General features: G+C 35.8%; 2 protein-coding genes across 4 annotated transcripts in view; one reads left to right on the plus strand and one right to left on the minus strand.

The window, feature by feature from the left end:
* The first annotated feature begins 8,708 nt into the window (after positions 1-8,708).
* The window catches only part of LOC136822393 (UMP-CMP kinase 2, mitochondrial-like), a 33,131-nt gene continuing 21,440 nt past the window's right edge, over positions 8,709-20,399 (plus strand). For all 3 annotated transcript variants that reach the window (XM_067078661.1, XM_067078646.1, XM_067078653.1), the window contains exons 1-3: positions 8,709-9,316; positions 10,198-10,321; positions 10,528-10,729. In XM_067078661.1, the coding sequence (XP_066934762.1) occupies positions 8,756-9,316; positions 10,198-10,321; positions 10,528-10,729 (887 nt within the window). In that variant the 5' untranslated portion in view covers positions 8,709-8,755. The remainder of the gene's footprint in view (positions 9,317-10,197; positions 10,322-10,527; positions 10,730-20,399) is intronic.
* Positions 16,886-19,193, minus strand: LOC136821492 (uncharacterized). Its single transcript, XM_067077727.1, has 2 exons — positions 18,790-19,193; positions 16,886-18,049 (listed from the first exon to the last, which is right to left on the minus strand). Exons 1-2 carry the CDS (start codon positions 19,140-19,142, stop codon positions 17,020-17,022), a joined length of 1,383 nt encoding a protein of 460 aa, XP_066933828.1. The 5' UTR covers positions 19,143-19,193; the 3' UTR covers positions 16,886-17,019.

Here is a 20,399-nt window from a genome sequence, read left to right on the forward strand (position 1 = left end):
AAGGCTGTTTTTACCATGATTTTTCATAATTCAAGAAGGGCAGCGTTCGATAACCGGACGCTAAAAAGGCATGAAAAATGGTCTGATGCTGAGGCAGGTACTTGTTAAAGCAAAATTATTTATTAAAATTGCTCTTTTTTCTATGCTATTTTGATGTATGTGTTTATTTATTATACCAATACAATAATGCTTTTGATTTAGAAAACAGTTGCTATACATTCCAATATCACAGTACATGATCTTGCTTCAAAATTGAAAAAGAAAAGCAAAACTATTCTTGAGCTGTTAGACGAGTATGGTTATGTGGTTGATCATGGCATCAACACTGGTATGTGTCCATAAATGTTATATTCAGGAAAAATTATTTTTTGATAAGGATAATTCGGATGTAAGGTTAGTTCTATTGCTTTATCTTTCACAAAATTCGAGTGATAAATACCATCAACGGCTCTAACTTGGAACGAGTGGTCGAAGCATGGAATCGTTGATATCTGGACTGTATTTTAACTTACTGTTGAATCAATCTCTTTGACAACAAGTTTGTTTTGATACGTCAACCAGGTTTATCAATCAAACTTTTTTCACAGTGCCACAATCACAACCATGAAAAAAAAACTTAACTTTTTATATATCTGTGTTGGGGTGCGCGCACGATCGCATTTTACGCATTTCTCATCGGATCGCTAAGATATATGTTCCTTTTGCGGAGTGAAAGTCTACCTTGTGAGAGTAGCGTATTCACATTATTTGCAATCTATGATTTGCAGTTATGTTAATCAAATGACTTTGGAGGTTCGGTGAAATGGAGGCCGAATTGCTGTCTCATGTTTTGTTAGATAGTCCCAAGTTAGAGCCATTGACGGTAAAAGAGGATTTGGATGAACTATTTCTCCCATTGAAAGTTCAACTCAATGGGCAATACTAAAGTTTTGTTACCAGTCGACTTGATAAAACAAAGCTCGCTTTCTTTTTTATAGACATTATATAACGAAAAAGAATATTGCAATTTGTGAATAGTAACTTGCACCATATTTCTTGCCTTATGCTTACAGCTCTGGATATTGACATTGCTGGCGCCATAGCAGATGAATTTGGATACAAAGTGACAAACGAAAAAGAAATGAAAGAAGAAAAATATCATGAAGATGCTGGTGTTTCATTACCAAGGTTTGCCTTATTGATTATTAGACAAATTGGATCATGCAAATTTTAAGTGGAGTCTCCAAATTTGAGATAATATGATAATATGATAAATATAATTAAAATAGTTTTGTAAAAAAATATTTTGGCTAATTATTTTAAAGTGTTTTTGCACATGTCATAAAAATTAAATTTGAAATAGTTATTACAGATTGTCAGATTGTGTATTGTTAGAATAATGTTATTGTCTTTAGACCACCCGTTATCACCATAATGGGCCATGTTGACCATGGTAAGACTACGCTTTTGGACTATCTGAGAAAAACACAAGTTGCAGAAAACGAAGCGGGTGGAATAACTCAAGCCATATCAGCATTTTCAGGTAAAAAGAAGTTTCCTTCTTACATGTTTTAGAATTGCCAAACTTACCTATAACACTCATTTTTTGAGATTTTATTGACCTGTTGACAAGCACATAAGGAAAGAAAATATGATTCAATAAGATGACATAGTTTGGATAGCAATTTGTTTTGTTCCGATGTATTATTTACTATTAAGAAATACATTCCACAAAATATGCGTCTTAAATCTCTTGAAACTCCATAAATTTCTCTTGAGTCAAGAGGGATAGGCTTGAGCTAATAAAAGGTGGATCTGTGGTACAAATTAGCCCAGATAAGAGATCCAGTGGCAATCAATACTCAAGTTTTTAAAAAACGTGATCATTCATCAATTACTTATAAAACGTTGATACATAGATATCCAATAATTGTTCAACAGGTAATTCTTTGATAAAGGGTCAATAAAGAATCATATAAAGGATCCTTACTCAAGATTTCTAGAGCAGAATCTTTATTTATCCTTTAAATTGATCCTATGGTGTGCATTTATCTGGAAGAATTCAGCTAGTACGACTGTTTTGATGGTAAAAACTTTTTCATCAATACATTTCAGTGAAAGTACCAGGATTGTCAGACAGTATCACATTTGTTGACACCCCTGGTCACGCAGCATTTAATAACATGCGTGCAAGAGGTGCACAAACCACTGATGCTGTTGTGCTCATTATTGCTGCAGATGATGGAATCATGGAGCAGACAGTAGAATGTATCAAACATATCAAGAAAGCCGATGGTTTGTTAATGAAGATATTTAGTTTATAAGTCTTTGTTTTTGTTTGCATGGCAGACATAGCTAGATTATCCAAACGTTCAAGCTCAATTCCCAGCAGGTTAAATCTGTTTTGGAAATTGTGACTTTTACTGGGCACAAAGGGCCAACTAAATGTTTTTTTATCTTTAGTTCCTTTGATTGTGGCTTTCAACAAAATGGATAAGCCTAAGGCAAATACGGTATGTTCATGAGTTGATAATATTGTTGAGCAATATAGCTAACGTTGTTGCATATTTATCAATATGCTTAGATGGAGACATATAAGTTTTACTTTCTAACTATTCACTGATTTACCATTTCCTTATGTGTTTCTGTTGTAGCAGCTTAGGATCTGCTACATATATTCGAATGTTAACCGATCTTTTCACTTTAAGGATAAAATCAAGAAAGATTTGTTGACTCACGGATTACAACTCAAGGAACAAGGTGGTGACATTGACTGTGTTGAAATATCAGCTTTGAAGGTAAATTTAGGTGTTATATATGGCCTGTACTACATCTATTTTATCCTCGCGGCTGGCTTTTGAGGGGTCTGGTAATGGATTTATAAGGAAATGAAATCAATGACTTCAGACATTTTGACGTTTTAACTTCCTGGTAAACTCGAACTACCTTCAATTTTCATGCAGAATCTTTTTGTTTTGTTTTATAATAAAAAGAACAACATAGTGTATATTTCCCACTCTGACATACTTCCAGGAAGGCTGAAATGACAACTCCTTGATAATGTTTTCTTTTTGTTACTCAGGGCAATAACGTAGATGAGCTTCTTGTATTATTAAATGGGCTTTCAAAGAAACACACATTCAAAGCTTCATATGATGGTCCAGCGCAGATTGTTGTTCTTGAAACCGAAAACAGTAAACAGAAAGGGTTGGTATCAAATAATTTTTTTAATAGTTTCAAATCGAAAAAGTGGCAAATTTTAGATTTTAAAATCATTTTCTGACTTGCTATCGAGTAGTCTATGTACAATTATGAAAGAATAAACTGTCTTGCTTTTAACTGCTTTTATGATGTTCTGTCATAAGATAATACATGTTCATCTTACAATATATTGCAATATTTTTTTTCTTGTTTTTTGTCTAGTATGACATCAATGGTTCTTGTCAAACATGGTCAATTATCTAAAGGTAAAGTGCTGATGACAGATGATGGTTTCATTAAGGTGAATATTCATCTTTGATTTCGTTTACAGGTTTTCAGTCAGCCATTTAGCAAGGGGTCCACTTAAAGCTTTTTTATAGACTAGATGACGTGATTAAGTGGCCCGGTAGTATATGGTAATATGATTTTGCTTAGGCGGACTTTAAAACAGATTTTAGGTGTTTTTAGAAGGTAAAAATAGGATGAAGCAATGTTTTTATTTGAAAATAAGGAATTTGAAATCTGTTATTGATGTTTTTTCTCATTCTTAATTCCAAGTAGCTTTTTTGTTCTTTTGGATTTTTAACATATTCTTTTAAAATGGTGACCTCACCAAACGCTCCTAGTCTACTTCACTGGACTCAGCGTCATACAAAATTATGAAAACAGGCAGGGTCGGTACTAAGTTGTGGGGGCCAGTGCCGGGTGGTGGTCTGTTAAGGTAAGTAAAAAACAACTTAGTACATGGTACTAAGTGGTGGTCCTTATTGAAAAAAACATTTTTTCCAACTTTGTATCAAGGGACTAAATAGTGGTCTCAATGCCAAATATGAGGCATCAAGTTAGCAGTAATGAAAGCTAACTTTTTTTGTGTTTTCCTTTTTTCCCCTGATGAAATTTGAAACTTCCAGCAGGGCCAGAAGAGATTTTAATTCAATATTCAATAGTATACTTTAAGTTCTTAGGATTTTCTTGGGATGGTTGTTACGTTTTTACCTTTGATTGAGCAGTTTTAAAACTATTTTTAGCTTTTCTCCTAGCTATTCTTATTTTTCATTTTTTCGAGACTAGTTTATTGTAGTTCTTTTGATTTCTTTGAAAAGCTTGTTATAAATTTGTTTTTATTTGAAACTTTATTTCTTTTGATTTAAAAAAGAATTGGCTTGAAAATGATATGTGATTTGACCTAATTTGACAGGGATTTTTCCTGAAAAATTAAGGGTAGTACAGAGTGGTGTGGTATGTTTTTTAATGCAGTGTTAGAAAATTTAAAGGGGGTGTACGAGAAAGTACCATTACTAAAGAATTAAAGGGTGGTATACCTATTTTAAGAGGGGAAATCAACTTAGTACAGGGTACTTAACGGTGGTGTGTTATTTCTCAATGGTGATATCAAAATTGTACCGGGTACTAAGGGGTAGTATACCTATTTTAAGGGGTAAATTCAACTTAGTACCAGGGTACTAAGTGGTGTTGGTCTCAGATAAATTTCAAAAGCAAGAAAGTACAACTTTTCGACACTGGTCCATCAGTACCACAACTTGGTACCGATGTTTCTAAAATGGTTGTGTTTCTAACTTATTAAAAAAATAATTGTAGAGCTTAAACAAAAATTTGAACTTAATTTCTTTTCAAGATCAGGCAGCTACTCAACCCATACGGTCAATCAGTAGAGAAAGCCAATCCTTCTGATCCTGTCACTTTGATGGGATGGAGAAGTATGCCCAATCCTGGGGATGTTGCTATCGAAGTTAAAAATGAGGTATGTTTTTGTCAGCTGTTTGTTACACAGATTTCTGTAATGGCCTAAGGGCTAGATAGACTGCTTTAAAGCTTTTATAAGCAAAAAAGAGTGGATTTCGCAAAAAATATTGTTACTATTGTCTTCATAAACCCGCAAATTTTCTGATTTGTCAAGCGCCGAAATTCTATTGTAATGTCACGTGACCTAAATAGAATTTTCTACCGAACCACGGCACACTTTTTATCCCAAATACTCTATCTATATCTCTTCAGCCTTATAAATCTGTAGTTTGATACTTCATGTGGTCAGATAAATCTACCGTTCATGAAATCGATCGTTAGAACACATATGATTGGCTAGTCTCAGTGTACCCTGAATTGTTCTTATAAAATCTGATCTATTAGGCAGAAGCAAGAAACATATTGAAAGTGCAATCACAAAAGGAAAAGCCAGAGAAAGTGATATCAAACAAACCACCTGTTAAATCGGCTGGTAAGAAACAATTGACACAAGAAATGAAAGGCGGTAGGAATAAACGAATACCTCTTCGAGTATCTTTGAGGGCTGAAGCTGCCACTGGTAAAGTCCAACAAGAAGAAAAATCCAAAACGATTGATCTTATTATAAAAGGTATGCTAGCAGCTCGTTTATTTATCATTTTAATGCAAAACATTTGACTCCTTGATGGTCATTCGTGATTCATCAGCTTGGAAGCGATAATCTTTCAGTTGTTCGGGAGAAAGAAGAACATTGAATCTCGTTGTTAATGATTTTGATGATTTACATCTTGATTTTCTCTGTTTAGCCGATGTCAGTGGTAGTTTGGAAGCAATAGTCAATATTTTAAGTCGGTACCATTCGACAGATATCACTTTGAATGTTCTACATGCTGGCGTTGGAAGTGTGAATGAAAATGATCTTAAAATGTTACAAACTTCAGAAGGTTTGGAGACGTCATTTTTATTTTTATCTCTGATTCTTTCCTGGCTAGCATATCTTTTATTAAAAATCTCATCTGTAATCGTCCAAAATAATCATAGATTCACGATATTCATTACCGTATTTCCTCCCTCAATTAAGCGAGGAATCAAAATTTAGATTTGTTATGATGTCAGAACAAGTGGGTTTTTTGGTGTTCTTCCACTCGAAAAATAATTCGTCACCAGGGTCATGAAATTAGGTTTTGTAGATTTAGATAGACTTTGATCTAGATCGTTAAAGATCGCTTTGAAATTATCAGGTTTTTTAATGGCACGAAAATGATTTCGTTCAAGACTGTTGGTGTTAAGTTAAGCAAAAACCTTTTATTTTTCAGACAGTATTGTGTATGCTTTCAATGTGGATGTCACAAAAAACCTTATGACACAAGCTGAAAAATTGGACGTCCCTGTCAAGCAGTTTGATATCATTTACAAACTTCTGGATGATTTAAAGGTATTATTTTCAGTTATGATTTGGTTTATTACGGACATCAACCACTATCAACTAACATCAGACGAAATCAAAGGAGGGATCTCATTCGTACCAATCTAATTTTACCTTAAAAAGTGTTGCCGCTCGATCGAGATACGATTAGATTAAATTTATTCAAGTTTTTATTATGTTCGGTTGCTGATCGAAAAACTGTGTCTTTATCTCCTCATTGCTAGTGTGTTGGAACACACACTTGTCCAGCACACTAGCACTGTGGAAATGGATTTCTCCCAATTCACTGTCTCTGTCCAGTCAGTAGACAAGAATTCACTTCCAGCTCTACCGAGTGGCAATCGAGTCCTCGGGTTCCACATGGACCCGTAGCTCAATAGTAGAGCAAATGCCCGCGAATGGCATGGTTGTGAGTTCGAGTCTCGCCGGATCCGTTGGTTTTCCAACGGTTCTGGTGGCTGGTCAGAAGACAACATGAGAGCGACTGTATTCACTTCAATGTGATTATTTCTTTTGAAGACAGTCGACCTAGTGTTTTTTTCTTCTCCTTGCCATTCAGGAGAAGCTTGAGAACACGTTACCGATGAGAAGCGAGGAACACATCATCGGTGAAGCCGAAGTATTGAAGGTTTTCAAATTGACCGGTAGCCGAAAGAATGTGGCGGCAGGTTGTCGCGTCAAAGAGGGTTTCCTCGATAATTCGAACTCTGAACATTTATGGAAAGTTATACGCGATCACCAACCAGTCTATGAAGGTAAGTAGATGGTGTTTATTGATTTAAATTTGTAGGTTAACTTTGAACAAGTGTTACTTCAAGTAAAAATGTCTTTTCATTATGAGAGTCTGAGCAATAGAAGGCTATATTCAGTTAAAACTCCTTGGTTAGTCGTGCCGATTTGCCGTCATTGTCTTCTTGTCACTGTTTACTATCAATGCCATCTTCTGGCAGATATTCAGCATCCTTTTTTATATAACCTTCATTCGTGTGTTCGCTGTTTCAGTCCGGCTAATATTCTTTCATATAATGACTGATTGTCAAGTAGTACATATTTTGTAAACACACAAAATACTTCTGTTCTTGTCAGCTGGTATCAAATCATTAAAACGTGGCAAAGAGGACATTGCATTAGCCAAGAAGATGACCGAATGTGGTGTTACGTTAGATAACTTTGAAGACTATCGAGAGGGAGATAAGATTCTTTGTGTAAGGGTTGATAGGATCAAACAGGTGGTAGACTGGAAACTATGATCGAGAGAAAGCATTATAGTGAACCCGTGGTTGATTCTTGGTGCAAAAAGTCCTGCAGTGGTTTGGCTTGGTAAGATAAGCAAATTTACCGATGCTTTGATATTGAAATTGAAGGTAGAAAGTTCTCCTATTTATAATATGCATTTTACATCAACGTGGTTAGAATGATTTATATTCTTGGGCAAGTTTGGATTAACACGAAGTGTTTAAAATAATGTCCTGAACAAGGAACATTTTACATGAAACGATGGAATAGATTATCTTTTCCACTCTGTCATTTCTCACCAGCTCAAATCTGAATGAGATTTTTAATGATCCAAACTACCAGATTCAACAGGAATTGGATTGAACTACGAATTCGAAGAATAGCGCAGCACTACAACAGTGATATTTTCGGAATTCTTTTCATAAAATCTGAAATTTAGAAATATTTTTGTTACTGTATATAATAGAAAAATTTTACAATTTTAAATATTAAGCATTCATGATAAAGCTCAGAAGTACTGTTTTTGTTTGACGTAATCGTCGTCATTCATAAAAAAGTTATCTCAAATTTATTTCTCTTGGACCATCTTCACAATCAAAACAGACCAATCTCAAAACTTAAGAGGGAATTTTGTTCGATTTTTCGATTTCTCTAAAGTTGAAGTTTCCAAAAATGTATAACAAGTGCTTCTAACAAACAATCGAGCGATTTTACCCTCTACTAAGTAGCTAAACAGGAGGATTTTTAGTTTTAATTCTTCAACTCTAAAACGAAACCTTTTGCTTTTATCACGGCGAATCTAAACTTAAAAAATCTATCCACAACAGATACATTTTAATACATTAGGTTGTATGTCCATCTGATGGCTGTTGGTGGAGCTGAGTTTGAGGGAATCTAACCTCTACTCTCAGCTCCCAGTTACGTACCGCCTAGATAATATTACCCAATCCAAAGTAAGGAAAGGAACCCAAAGCCCTTGGATTGCAAGGCAAACGCTCTTCTAATTGAGCTATCCGGTCACTATATATAACCTCTGTTAGAACCTTTTACAGAAACTTTAGATTGCTTTTTCTTTTCATTTTCAAGTAAAAGCTTTTTGCGTAATGTTTCTAACAATGTGAATTCTTCAAGTTTTTTTTTTCAGGGGGATAAACCAAATAAACAATTCAAATGGTTTTTCACTCATTGCTAAGAAATACTTTCAAACAGAAATGTTGTAAATGTCATTTGCTATTGTTGCCTAAACATTCGAGGATGGTCTCAAGCTATGGTATCCAGACTAACAAAGGTATATTCGAAATTAAGAAATCGAAAACGAAAACTCATAAAGACATATCAAGTAATTTATCTTGGATGAAGGATAAAAAATATTTAGAGTTTTACCAATGTGAGAAGGCACTGCACCCTGTGAAACAACTATTAACTTTACATAAATTTGAACAACTTTCAAAGTCAACTTTATTGAAAGGATTTATCAAAGGTGAAGGATTTCTACCAAGCGTTGTACAAATGACCAACCAACTAGAATTCAACAAAGGGAATTTAGAATTGGGTAAAACTGTTTTCGAAATTTTGGATAGTGGTACATTAGCGATGTTAAATGAACGTCAAGGAAACGAACATGTTTATTATCACTTACAAGACTATGATGGACCACACCCAGTTTTTGAGGACTCAAAATTCGCACCGGTTTACAAAAACTTTGATCAAGCGAAAACAAATCTATCAAAGGTATATTTCAAAATGATTAATAGTTAATATATATTGTACGAGTAGGAGTGTGATAACTTGTCAATCGTCAACTTGACAAATAAAACCAAACTAACATTCCCCCTTACATTTGCAATCTGCAGTATTCACATGTTTGTTCGAGCTAAGCCTCTCACTAGTGCCTTTTTCTATGTTTTCTTTCGTTCTATTGTTTATTTCTCCTTCGTTGTTTTGATAAAATCAACATCAAAACATTCGAAAAAAGAATCGAACATTCATTCAAAAGAACAACAAAAAAACTCGCTTACCAGACCACTTATGTTGAATGCGGTCTCCTATTTCTATGTGTAAGATATTAAAGATACGGTGAATATCGTATCTCACTTAGCCAATCAGAGTATTAATAACTTTCAGGTGGACAATAACAAACGTTATTTCAACCCATCGACTTGAATGCCATCGACCACCAGGTCGAAGGCATTAACGAGTTTGTGTATCTGTATTTTCTGTGACGGAAATGGTTCTGATTTGTCTAGATCCTGATCTACTGAGGACAATGGTAAATAAGCACTTTTACCGTCCTCTTTATTGCGGTTCAGAATTACAGCTTGTTCCCAATCATTCCAGTCACTCCAGTCACTCCTCCTTTCTCAAAGGGTAGATACATAAAACTCGCTATTGAATTCGTTCGCCATTCTATTCGTTAAGTGAAGAATATAGATTAAATAAAACCAAGACTTGTTTCCGTCTACTTTGGACCGGGGGGGGGGCGCTTAGGCAAAATTGGGTACGGGGACGTGGCGCTGGTCAAGGTCTCTTTTTTATGTCCCGAAGATATCTGACTTTTCACTGACCATTCACGTTTCAATTTATTTATCCATATTTATTTTACACTTCTCTAGGTTTGTACTCGACATGAATCTTTGGAAGTCAAAAATATGTTGAATACACTGCTAAAGGAACCGAATACTATAGGTCATAGTCCTAAACATCCTTTCATTGTTGTGGAAGGTCTTGATGGTACAGGTAATTTTATCTACTGAAAATCCAATTTTCGTGGAACTAATTTTCGCGTTTTTTGGGTGTCTAACTATTTTTACTATAAATTCCGAAAACGAGCTGATTTTTTTATCTTGGTCTTATGTCCCATGAATTGAAATGTAGAAAAATACCGATGGAAGACTATATTTTACAGTAGCTTGCAAAGAATGATTTGTGCTTCAACTCTACAGGGAAATCCACCATGACACAGAATTTGGGTAAATTTCTGGGAGCTGAAATTCTCGGCACACCGCCAGCGTCGATCAAGCATATACGTAAATATTTTGACGTCTTTCCTGAATTATGCCGCCGTTCTTTTTACGCCTACGGGAATTACGTAGCTGCGGAAGAAATCATACAAATTCTACAATCTCGTCCAGTCGTTCTTGACAGGTTTGTTATTTAAAATATCGAATTTAGATTTGCTATACCTCTGATGATTAATGTTGCTTCGTTGGCATAAAATCCCTTAAACATAATAATGTAAAAATGAAGAAGATTACCTTTCTTCAGGGTGCGGTGGTCTTCACCAATTGTTAGTTCTCGTCACGATCAGTATCATCAGTTATTGTCAGTAAGTCTTAACACGAATTAACACAACAGGTAAATGTACAGTTCATCCATTCACATAAATTAAAGCTCCTCCACAGCTGTTATTATTTGTTATCAATTATTATTATGTCTGTAACGAAACAATGGATGATTAACAATCTCCCTCTTTCTTCTTTCGTTGGTCGAATATCGTATGTGTCTTCATCGTTGCATTGTTATCGTAGCGTAATCGTAATCGTAAAATCGTATCGTAACGTAACGTAGTATTGCACGAATTTCACGTTTAAAACATAATTGTCATTGTTTGTTGAGTCGTCACGAATAAATAAACTCAAAGTCTCTTTGTAAGTAAAGCATTAACGTTGACTTCACTTTCAATTAACTCATTTTGTAAGGAATAAAAAGTTCGTTGTAACACAAGTTTCTCTGTATCATTTCAAGTCGACTAAACCACAGATCTACATCGGAAGCCAACCAGATTGGTACAACCAACTAGCTTATCTGTCTTTCAGCAGACTTGAATAGAGTTCATTAAAAAGCTGTATCCCGAAATGAGTCATTGCTATATATTATATACATATCAAGTGTCAAATAAATTATGACCTTAATTATCATTCTACTTTCATAACACAAAGGTTTTGTGATGGAGTTAACCATCTAAAAGCTTTCCTGATTGGATCACGTCCATCAGGGAGAAGGGAGAGGCTCCAGCTTTGGTCAGCACATTGCTCAATTGACTTTCGCCTTTGACCCATTTGATCGCAATCTCATTCTTCTTGATCATCTCACGTATGCAGTTGATTTCAACTCTGAGTCTTTTGTCACTCACAGCTGTCGAGGTTCCTGCAGATTCAAACAAGGATCTACTGTCTGTGATGCAATCTATTTGAAGATCTTGGAGTTGTGGAGCGAATTCTTGAAGCATGTTGGAGAGATGAATTCCAGACTCTGCTCCGTCAGAAAATGAGAGAGTCTCTGCAGCGAGAGTTGATCGCACAACTCTTTTTACTTTGTTGGACGACCATGATATTGCAGTACATCTGCCCATTACATCAGTGCAAAAGACGATGTGTCCTCCTTGGCTGTTACCGTCATTTAGGTTGTTGAAACTTGCATCAGTGAAGACTTTAATCTTCATGGAGTTTAAGTCAAGTTTCGGTATTGTTAAGTATCCTGGTGTACTTTGGATAAATTTTATTGTCTTGTTGATCCGTTTGATATCATCCAAAGTTGCAGAGCCAATACGAGAAGATATTTCACTAACCGTGAAACTGATTTCTGGTCTCGTCATTCCTGCAACCCAGTTTAACTTTCCAATAGCTTGACGGATTTGTGACCTTTCAGCTTCATTAACAGGTTCTTGTTTCGTGAGGTTCTTCCTTTCTTGAGCCAGACTAATGACTTCCAAATCCTTGACGTAATCATTTTGATCAATTTTGATTGTACAATCGTCATTTTGCTGAAGGTGTATTCCAATGTACTTGAAATCGGTGTTGAACTCAGCTCCTATACTGAATGTCTCTTTCAGTTTGTCGATTATCTTGACGAATTGGTTGGTTCCTGCCCATAGGACATCATCGACAAAGCAAGCCATGAGACCAAACAGCGTTGATCCATTGAACCAAAGAAAGATTCCTTGGTCTAAAGAGACAGGCTTTCCTTTCAACTTGATCAATTCAGTTCGTAATTTCAAATACCAACTCCGGCTTGCATCAGCTAGGCCATAAACAGTTTTCCGAAGTTTCCATAATTTGTTTGTACCAGCTTCTTTTGGAGGTTTTACATAGAGATCCCTGTTGATGGATTCACCTTGTAAGAAAGCTGTCTTTACGTCAAGTGAATGTAACGACCAAGAATGAGATACCAACATGAGTAGTGCTACTCGTAATCCTTCTTTGGAGCATGTTGGGCTATCTGTACGGAAGTCTTGGATTTCCTCAAAGCCCCTAGCGACGAGTCTTGCCTTCACTGATGGTTGACCATTGATGACTTTTGGGGTAATAACCCATCTAAGGGACATTACACTTTGCCCAGTATTTTCAACCTCAAGATAAACATCTTGGGACTTCCAAGAAGTCAGTTCTTTTTCTTTAGCATTTAACACCTCATTGTCATTACTCTGAAATAGGTTTGTTGAGATTGATGTTTCACTATCGTCGTCATCTTCAATCTCGATGTCCTTGATGCTTTTGAAATTGACTGATTTCTTGGCTCCATCTGCAGTTTCAATGTTGAACCATCCGTCGTGCTTACCGCCGACCTTCCCAGCTCTTGATAGTATTTTTGCATTGACCCATTCGTTGTTTTTTGTTTGGAAGCGAATATTGATCTTAGGTTTTATCTTTACAGGGATCTGTGATGGTTTTCTTTGGGCAACCTTTCTGGTATGGCTGTTTGAGCTGTTTGATTGTATTCTATTTGTCTCATCATTGGTTGGCGTGATTTGTGGTTGTGTGTTATTTTCAGAATCGACATCAGATTCATCAGAGAACAAAGCATGGTTTTCTTGCATGTTATTGTTGATGGGAGTTGTAGTACTGTTGACATGATCAGTTGTTGTCTTTTCTTGTAGTCTATCACGATTGTTGTCTTCCGACTGTTGAACTGAAGAATGAACCAGTTTTACTCGACAGGGATGTACTCTAACATAATAGCTGCTATGTTTGATTAGTACTTGTTGTCCATCTTGTCCCAATACAATGCCGGGTCCATGCCATTCACTCGAGTCCTTTCGTTTGTAGTACACCTGATCACCAGTAACATACTTCACATCACTTGAAGTACGGATGTTATGTGACAAGGCTCTTCTTATTCTTTCTGAATGTTCACTTTGGATGAAGGCTTCCCTAGCCTTATGTAATGCATCAAGGTTCGTTTTGATCAACTTTGTTGCTGGTTCACCAGATAAGGCAGGGGGTTTGTCTGTGGTGACTGACGGTAATCGTGGATTAGTTCCAATTGCCAATTGGTAGGAAGAGAATCCATGAACATTTGCTAGTGAATTTTTGGCATTGGTACACCAAGAAAGTGCCATGTCGAAGCTACAGTCAGTGTCGTGTAGCACCTTATCCAACATGTTGGCAATAGTGAGGTTGTGTCTTTCCACAATTCCATCGGACCAGGGTGATTCGGCAGCTGTTGTTTTGATGGTGATTCCAAATTGCTCAGCAAGGTCCATGAAATCAGCATTGGCAAATTCACCTCCATTGTCGACTAAGAATTTTTCAGGTGTTCCATACACTGAAATCCAAACTTTGAAGATGGCTTCTATGACTGTGTTTGGGTTTTTGTTCTTGATAGTTGTAGCTGAAGACAATCTGGTGCACATGTCAATCAAATGGAGAATGATTTTGCTATCATAAAATTTCAGGTCCATAGCTACTGTTTCTTGAAATTGGGTTGCCATTGGTAAGCCAACAATTGGCTTAGGTGGGGCCTTTTGATACACTTGGCAGGTGGTACATTCAGCATCTACCTTTTTTAGTTCTTCCTTTAGTTCGTGATTGTTGGACCATGGGATGCCTGCCTTATTAATTAAGGATAGTAATTGTTTTAAGGAAGGGTGGGCAAACTGACGATGAAGTTTGATAGCTATTTGCTTGTTTGTTTGATTTGTTGTAGAGATGAATGTTATTCTTGTATTCCGATCTTCCAAATTCATAAGCAATTGTCTTGGTTTAGTTAGTGGAATGGTGTAATGTCCACTACTTGTGGTATTGAGTTTGATATTTTGGTTCATGGTTGATACCACATCTTTTTGAAAATCAAGAACCATGTTTGCTCGCTTCATGAAGGATCGTGATAGTAGGAGGGGTAGATCTTTTGATATTACATCAGTTTTGATTTGCACCTTTGTGATGCCAATGTACGCAGGAATACTGACACCTTGAGAAGCTTGTACTTGATCACCGACACCAAAGCGGTATACACTTTTGCTGCTGTAATGTTTAACATCGTTCTTTTCAATTTCAGGTAATGATGATAGATATTGTTTTAGCCATACTTCTCCACATACAGTTTTGCTTGCACCACAGTCTAACAATCCACAGTTCCATGTTTCTGACACCAGGTTACGAAGATTAACTTCAGAATCATCCACATTGTGAAGGATAATCTCATGGACAACATAGGTTTCATTATTTGTGGAGTTGCGATCTGGGCATTCTTGTTGCCAGTGGTTGATGCTATCACAAATTGAACATCTTGACACTCGACCAAACCGATCTAATGGGTTTTTAGCTTTTTCATGAACATTTCTTCTATCAGGCTTACTTGATTGTTCAATCCGATAGTTGGTTTTTCGAATGGTTCCTCCTCTTGGCTTATTTTTATAGGTCTGGCGGTTTCTAGTATAGAAGGCATTTTCTTCTTCTTCAGAAGTGTTTTCCCCTTCGTTTCTCTTCCATAAAATGTTGGCTCGCTCTTGATCTTTACTCCTGCAAAATCACTTTCTAAGCCAGAGATTGAGTCATCAGCAAACACTTTTACAAGTTTGTTTCTGACATCTTCATAATTTAAATCTGTGATGGTTGCTTTGATTAACTTTTCATGTGTTGGTTCGAGGTTAGCAGCTTTGAGTAGGCGATAGGCAAGGAGATCTTGAGGATATTGGATGTAGTTCTTTATCTTGTGTAGTCGTTTGTCAAATTCAACAAGAAATTCACGAATGGTGCTTTCCTTGACACGTTTGTATCCCTCGAATTTTTCAATTGCGTTGAACTTCTCTGTAAGTTTGTCTTTTTCATAAATCTTGTCAAGCCTTGTCAAGATTTGTTTAATCCCATTTTCGCCAGTAATTTCCTCTTGTGACAATGCAAGGGCTGCTTCTTGTGCTTTTCCTTCAAGGGTCAATACCAATGCTGGACCTTGTTTCTTCTTTTCAAGGGTTGTGAGCTCCGTCCATATATTGATTAGTTTCTTCCAATCACTATATGTCTTACTGGACGATAGCAAAGGAGGAGCTTTGTTGTAAGACGTAGATGCCATTGTTCCTCTGCTACCATGTAAAAATGAAGAAGATTACCTTTCTTCAGGGTGCGGTGGTCTTCACCAATTGTTAGTTCTCGTCACGATCAGTATCATCAGTTATTGTCAGTAAGTCTTAACACGAATTAACACAACAGGTAAATGTACAGTTCATCCATTCACATGAATTAAAGCTCCTCCACAGCTGTTATTATTTGTTATCAATTATTATTATGTCTGTAACGAAACAATGGATGATTAACAATTACTTGGACTTTTATAGGGATGAGCTGATGCTCAGATTTCCGATGAAGAAACAAATTTAGACTTTCGTTCGATAGCGAGTACCGAACTTAAGTCTGCTCCGATATTAATTTGTAGCTGAATCAATAATAGCTGTAATTTGATGGACCTAGAACTACTTTAATGGGATAAATTTTCGCGGGGATTAATTTTCGCGGATGACACTATTGGGGGCATTATTTTCTCGATTTTGTGACTTTTACTGTCAAATCATGCATATTGGTTGTTTAAATACACATTATTTGCGCCTCTTTGATGCAAGTAACCATTCAAATAATATTTATTTGACATATTTTGAGTTTTGTTTAGAAATATTTCGCGGATGGGCCTTTTTCAAATTTCCAATGGGACTTATTTTCGCGGATGACACCCAAATCCGCGAAATCCGCGAAAATTAATCCCCGCGAAAATTTATCCCATTAAAGTATAGATGTCGGTGTCGTGCTCGTTGAAAAGATATTTTATCTTATTTTATCTATTTTAATGTTATCAACTAGAAATGGGCTCTTCCAGAAAAAAAAAGAATATGGGGAGGGGGTGTAGGATATACCTTTTTTGGAAATTTACCTCCCGGACATTGTGACTTCTAACGCCCTGGACAAGCATCAGTTGACCCCCTGGAAATTCAAAATTACAAAATACAGAGCAAAGCTACCCAAAAACAGAACAAGTTTGTCTTGTCCAGGGGGACAAGGCAAATTTTATAGATTTTTCACTACCCCAGGACACTATATCCTCCACATTTTCTGGAAGAGCCCAATGGATGAAATTAAAATAAAAAATAAAAAACAATTGTGGACTTTTTGGTGAATTTCTCATCACATAATCGATTCTACTTAACAATTGTAGTGTAAAAAGATATTCTAAACTAACCCAAACGTATCACGTATAATATATGGTAGCTTCTTATAAAAGTTGTAATAACATATTACAAGAAAAAATAACATCAGACCAAAAATGATATTAGGAAAGTATGATTTTACAACGTACCAACCAAGATTTTCTTTCTTCTTATAAAGTGCGTAACCACAGCCAACGAGTATGAACATGTAAAAGAAAAATAGATAAGTGGTCCTGGAAATGTCTCGTCGTGGAGGAGGGATATTTTGAAGAGTTTTTATGCTAGTTATTATTGATTGGTGCAGCATGTTCAGTTGAGCAAGAATCATTTCCATATCCACTTCAGTATATTCAATACTGGGGTCCAATGCCCTAATTGCATTTTCTCTAATAAGTCCATCAGGGGATGTCAAATTGTTTAATTTGTCTCTAAGTTTCTTACACACATGTGCGCTACTTGGAGCATCTAAGTATTTGACGTGCAATGGAACAATCCATGAAGGTCCGTACTGAGCATACATACGTTCTTTAGCATCTTTATGGCAAGCAAGTTTCGCCGAGTCCATATAACAAGAGCACAGGTCCCTCATTGTTGGTCTTGCTTTTTCATCTGTCATCATCTCGTCTGCAATCCATTCATTGAAAACCATATGAACTTGTGGACATCCTTTCACTGTCCAATGGACTTCAGCAGTTATGACATCTGGTGTTTGCCACATTGAAATACCTTTAAAAACTTTACGTAACTCGGCGTAAAGTATTCCTTGTGGGATATCAACGTACATATCTACGTCTCCATCTGATGATAGATAAGTACTCTCTCTTAACACACCAAGCTCTGTTCCACTTCTAGGGAAATAGATGGCTCCCATTCTATCCAACTGTTGCCATAACTGCTGGTGGATTTTCGAACATCTTGTTGATTTTTTGCGCTCTTGTCCGAAAGTACAATTCGGACGTATGAAATCAGGACCTGGTTTAATAGCTGGCCTCCACTTCAACCTTCGGTGGGGATAATTCGTATAAGTGTTTCTGGCGTTCGCATGCCACCATCTATGATAAAAGGAGAAAGAAACTTTTGCTTGACTTCACGCCTTGTTTTAGGAGTACGAGACTTTGGCATTTGCCAACTCTTAGGTGTATTGAGAGATGCCGGGTATATATGTGTAAGGATCGGGTTTTTACCATACAAAGTCTACTTCTAGTGGCCCTTCGTGGAAACTATTCCTTAGCTGTCTAAAAGCTTTTGAATTTTTCGGAGCATGCCACTTAAAATATATGTTATTATTATTGTTGTTATTATTATTTAAGTTTTAACTGTTTATTATTTTTCATAAGGAAGGTAGGAAAAGGAATTCTTTATATGGTTTTGATGAAGTTGAGACTTGTTAGACTATATAAGAATTAAATTAATATTAACCCCTTTGGGACTACCCAATGGTAACTTTGAATTTGAAATTGTCATTATTGGTCCCATAGGAGAGATAGAACTTATTACGTATAAAACGAGGGAGGTTCGAGCTTTTAAGGGGGTCCTTTAAAAATATAAATGTGGGTGAAACCCGTCTACAATTCTTCCGTGGTTTGATAGAAAACATTTTCAATTGTGATGTGACTTTTCAGAACTTGTAGCTCTAGAGTTACAATTAAAGTTAGACTACTTTTATCTTTTTAGTAAAGCAAATACCTAGTTTAACTGATATTTGGCTTGGTCTCAGCAGGTCAGAAGTTGCTAAAGGTCTAAAATTTTTGTGAGTCTCGGGTATATACAATTGTTATGACATGTTACCTACCTCAAACATTTGTTAAACCATCTATCCCTGATTACACCACTCAAATTAACGTTTTGTACATGATGTAAAAATCTTGGGTACCATTGCTCTTTTTTCACTTTGTTATTATTAAAATAACGTGGATAAGGACAATCTCCATTCCAGTTTTCTTCGTAGTAATCATCTGTTTGGAACTCTCTACTGCTGTTGTATTTTTGTTGCTTTCTGTTAAGAGGTTTTAACTCATTGTTGATATTTTCAGTTGTAGGCGAGGCCCTGGGTTTCTCAACTTCCTTTCTCGTGCTATGCAGAATCACCAAAGATAGAAGTAAAACAACACCTACAATTAAGAAAATGTGCAATTTCCCTTTCATTTCTTATTTTCCTCGATTACTCAATTCCTTTTTTCTCAGATACTGTCTAACAAATTTATCAGCATTCAGTATAATATAGTATAATATATAATATAAATTATTCATTTAGCATTCACTTGAAAGTATTCGGTATTAAATACCGAATACTTTCAAGTGAATGCTAAATACGAGTTTTGTAATATACCTAAAGGGAAGAAATTTTGCGGTTCACAGCTCATCTACTAAGATTCGGAAGTTTCGCGGAATTTTATTTCGCGGTTGAGAGGATTTTTTGTTTAAAATATAGCCTATTTTGCCTTGAAAAGACCAATTTTATAGGTTATTTTTTTAATCATGAGAATATTCGTGTTTCGCGGAATTTAATTTCGCGGATTTGTCGAAAAACTGCGAAATTAAATTCCGCGAAAACTTGTTTCCGCAAAAATCTTCCCTTAAGGTACTAACTACTCTTAAAATTGTAAGAGATTTTTACTTTATTTAATTTAAGTTTTTTAAAGGAAGCTTATCAGCACTAAATATTTAATCCCTGGTTTAACCCATCATGTGCTTTATTTTCCGTTTTTTTTCAAACAATATTAATACATTGTCGAAGCGACTAATTACCTTTTACCGCGTTTGTTACTATCTTTTTCAAAATACATGTAATATAAAACTTGCAAAGCTGGGTATTGTACCTTCAGAGCGAAGTTGAATGAATTGTCTTTTTTTGGGGCTAACCTACTCAAAGTAGTATAAGAAGATCTTTTTTTGTAAGCATAACGTTCATAAGTGCACTATGGGTCAAATTTGTAAAAAAATAAGCATAGTGCTAAAAGCATACCATTCAAATTTTGTTTTGAAAATGAGATCATTGAGATAAAAATATCAGATATCAGCCAAAATTGACCATGTTTTGACAACACTTTCATCGGCATAAAATGACCAAGCATAATTTGAGGATGAAAATTATATTTTGCTAAGCATAAAGAGCCTCATAAAGTATAAAGAGTTTACCACCCCGAAAAAATTACTAAATTCTGACAATCAAGCAATATAAAAAAACTGAAAGTTGAGGAATTAATATATGAAAAATTCAACATGAAATCTTTGAAGCTACCCAAAACTTTATACGAACCAAAACCACGCCTATCGTTTCAGCCCGTTGACAGCTTTCTGTAAATTTCCTTCTTGAATTCCACCTGTCTTGCTTTATGTTAGCTTAGAGACTTTCTTCGTTAATTCGCTCATTCAATTGTTTCTGATTTTATATACAAGAAT

Source organism: Clytia hemisphaerica, unplaced genomic scaffold, assembly GCF_902728285.1.
Source record: "Clytia hemisphaerica strain Z4C2 unplaced genomic scaffold, Clytia hemisphaerica genome assembly, whole genome shotgun sequence".
In the NCBI taxonomy this organism is placed as follows: domain Eukaryota; kingdom Metazoa; phylum Cnidaria; class Hydrozoa; order Leptothecata; family Clytiidae; genus Clytia; species Clytia hemisphaerica.

What these genes read in the sequence shown, in the direction of transcription:
- LOC136821492 (XM_067077727.1), bottom strand. Translation starts at nt 19,142, where the DNA reads ATGAAAGGGAAATTGCACATTTTCTTAATTGTAGGTGTTGTTTTACTT. An exon ending in TGGTTTAACAAATGTTTGAG is followed by an intron (nt 18,050 to 18,789) that starts GTAGGTAACATG and finishes CTTTTATCATAG; the next exon opens with ATGGTGGCATGCGAACGCCA.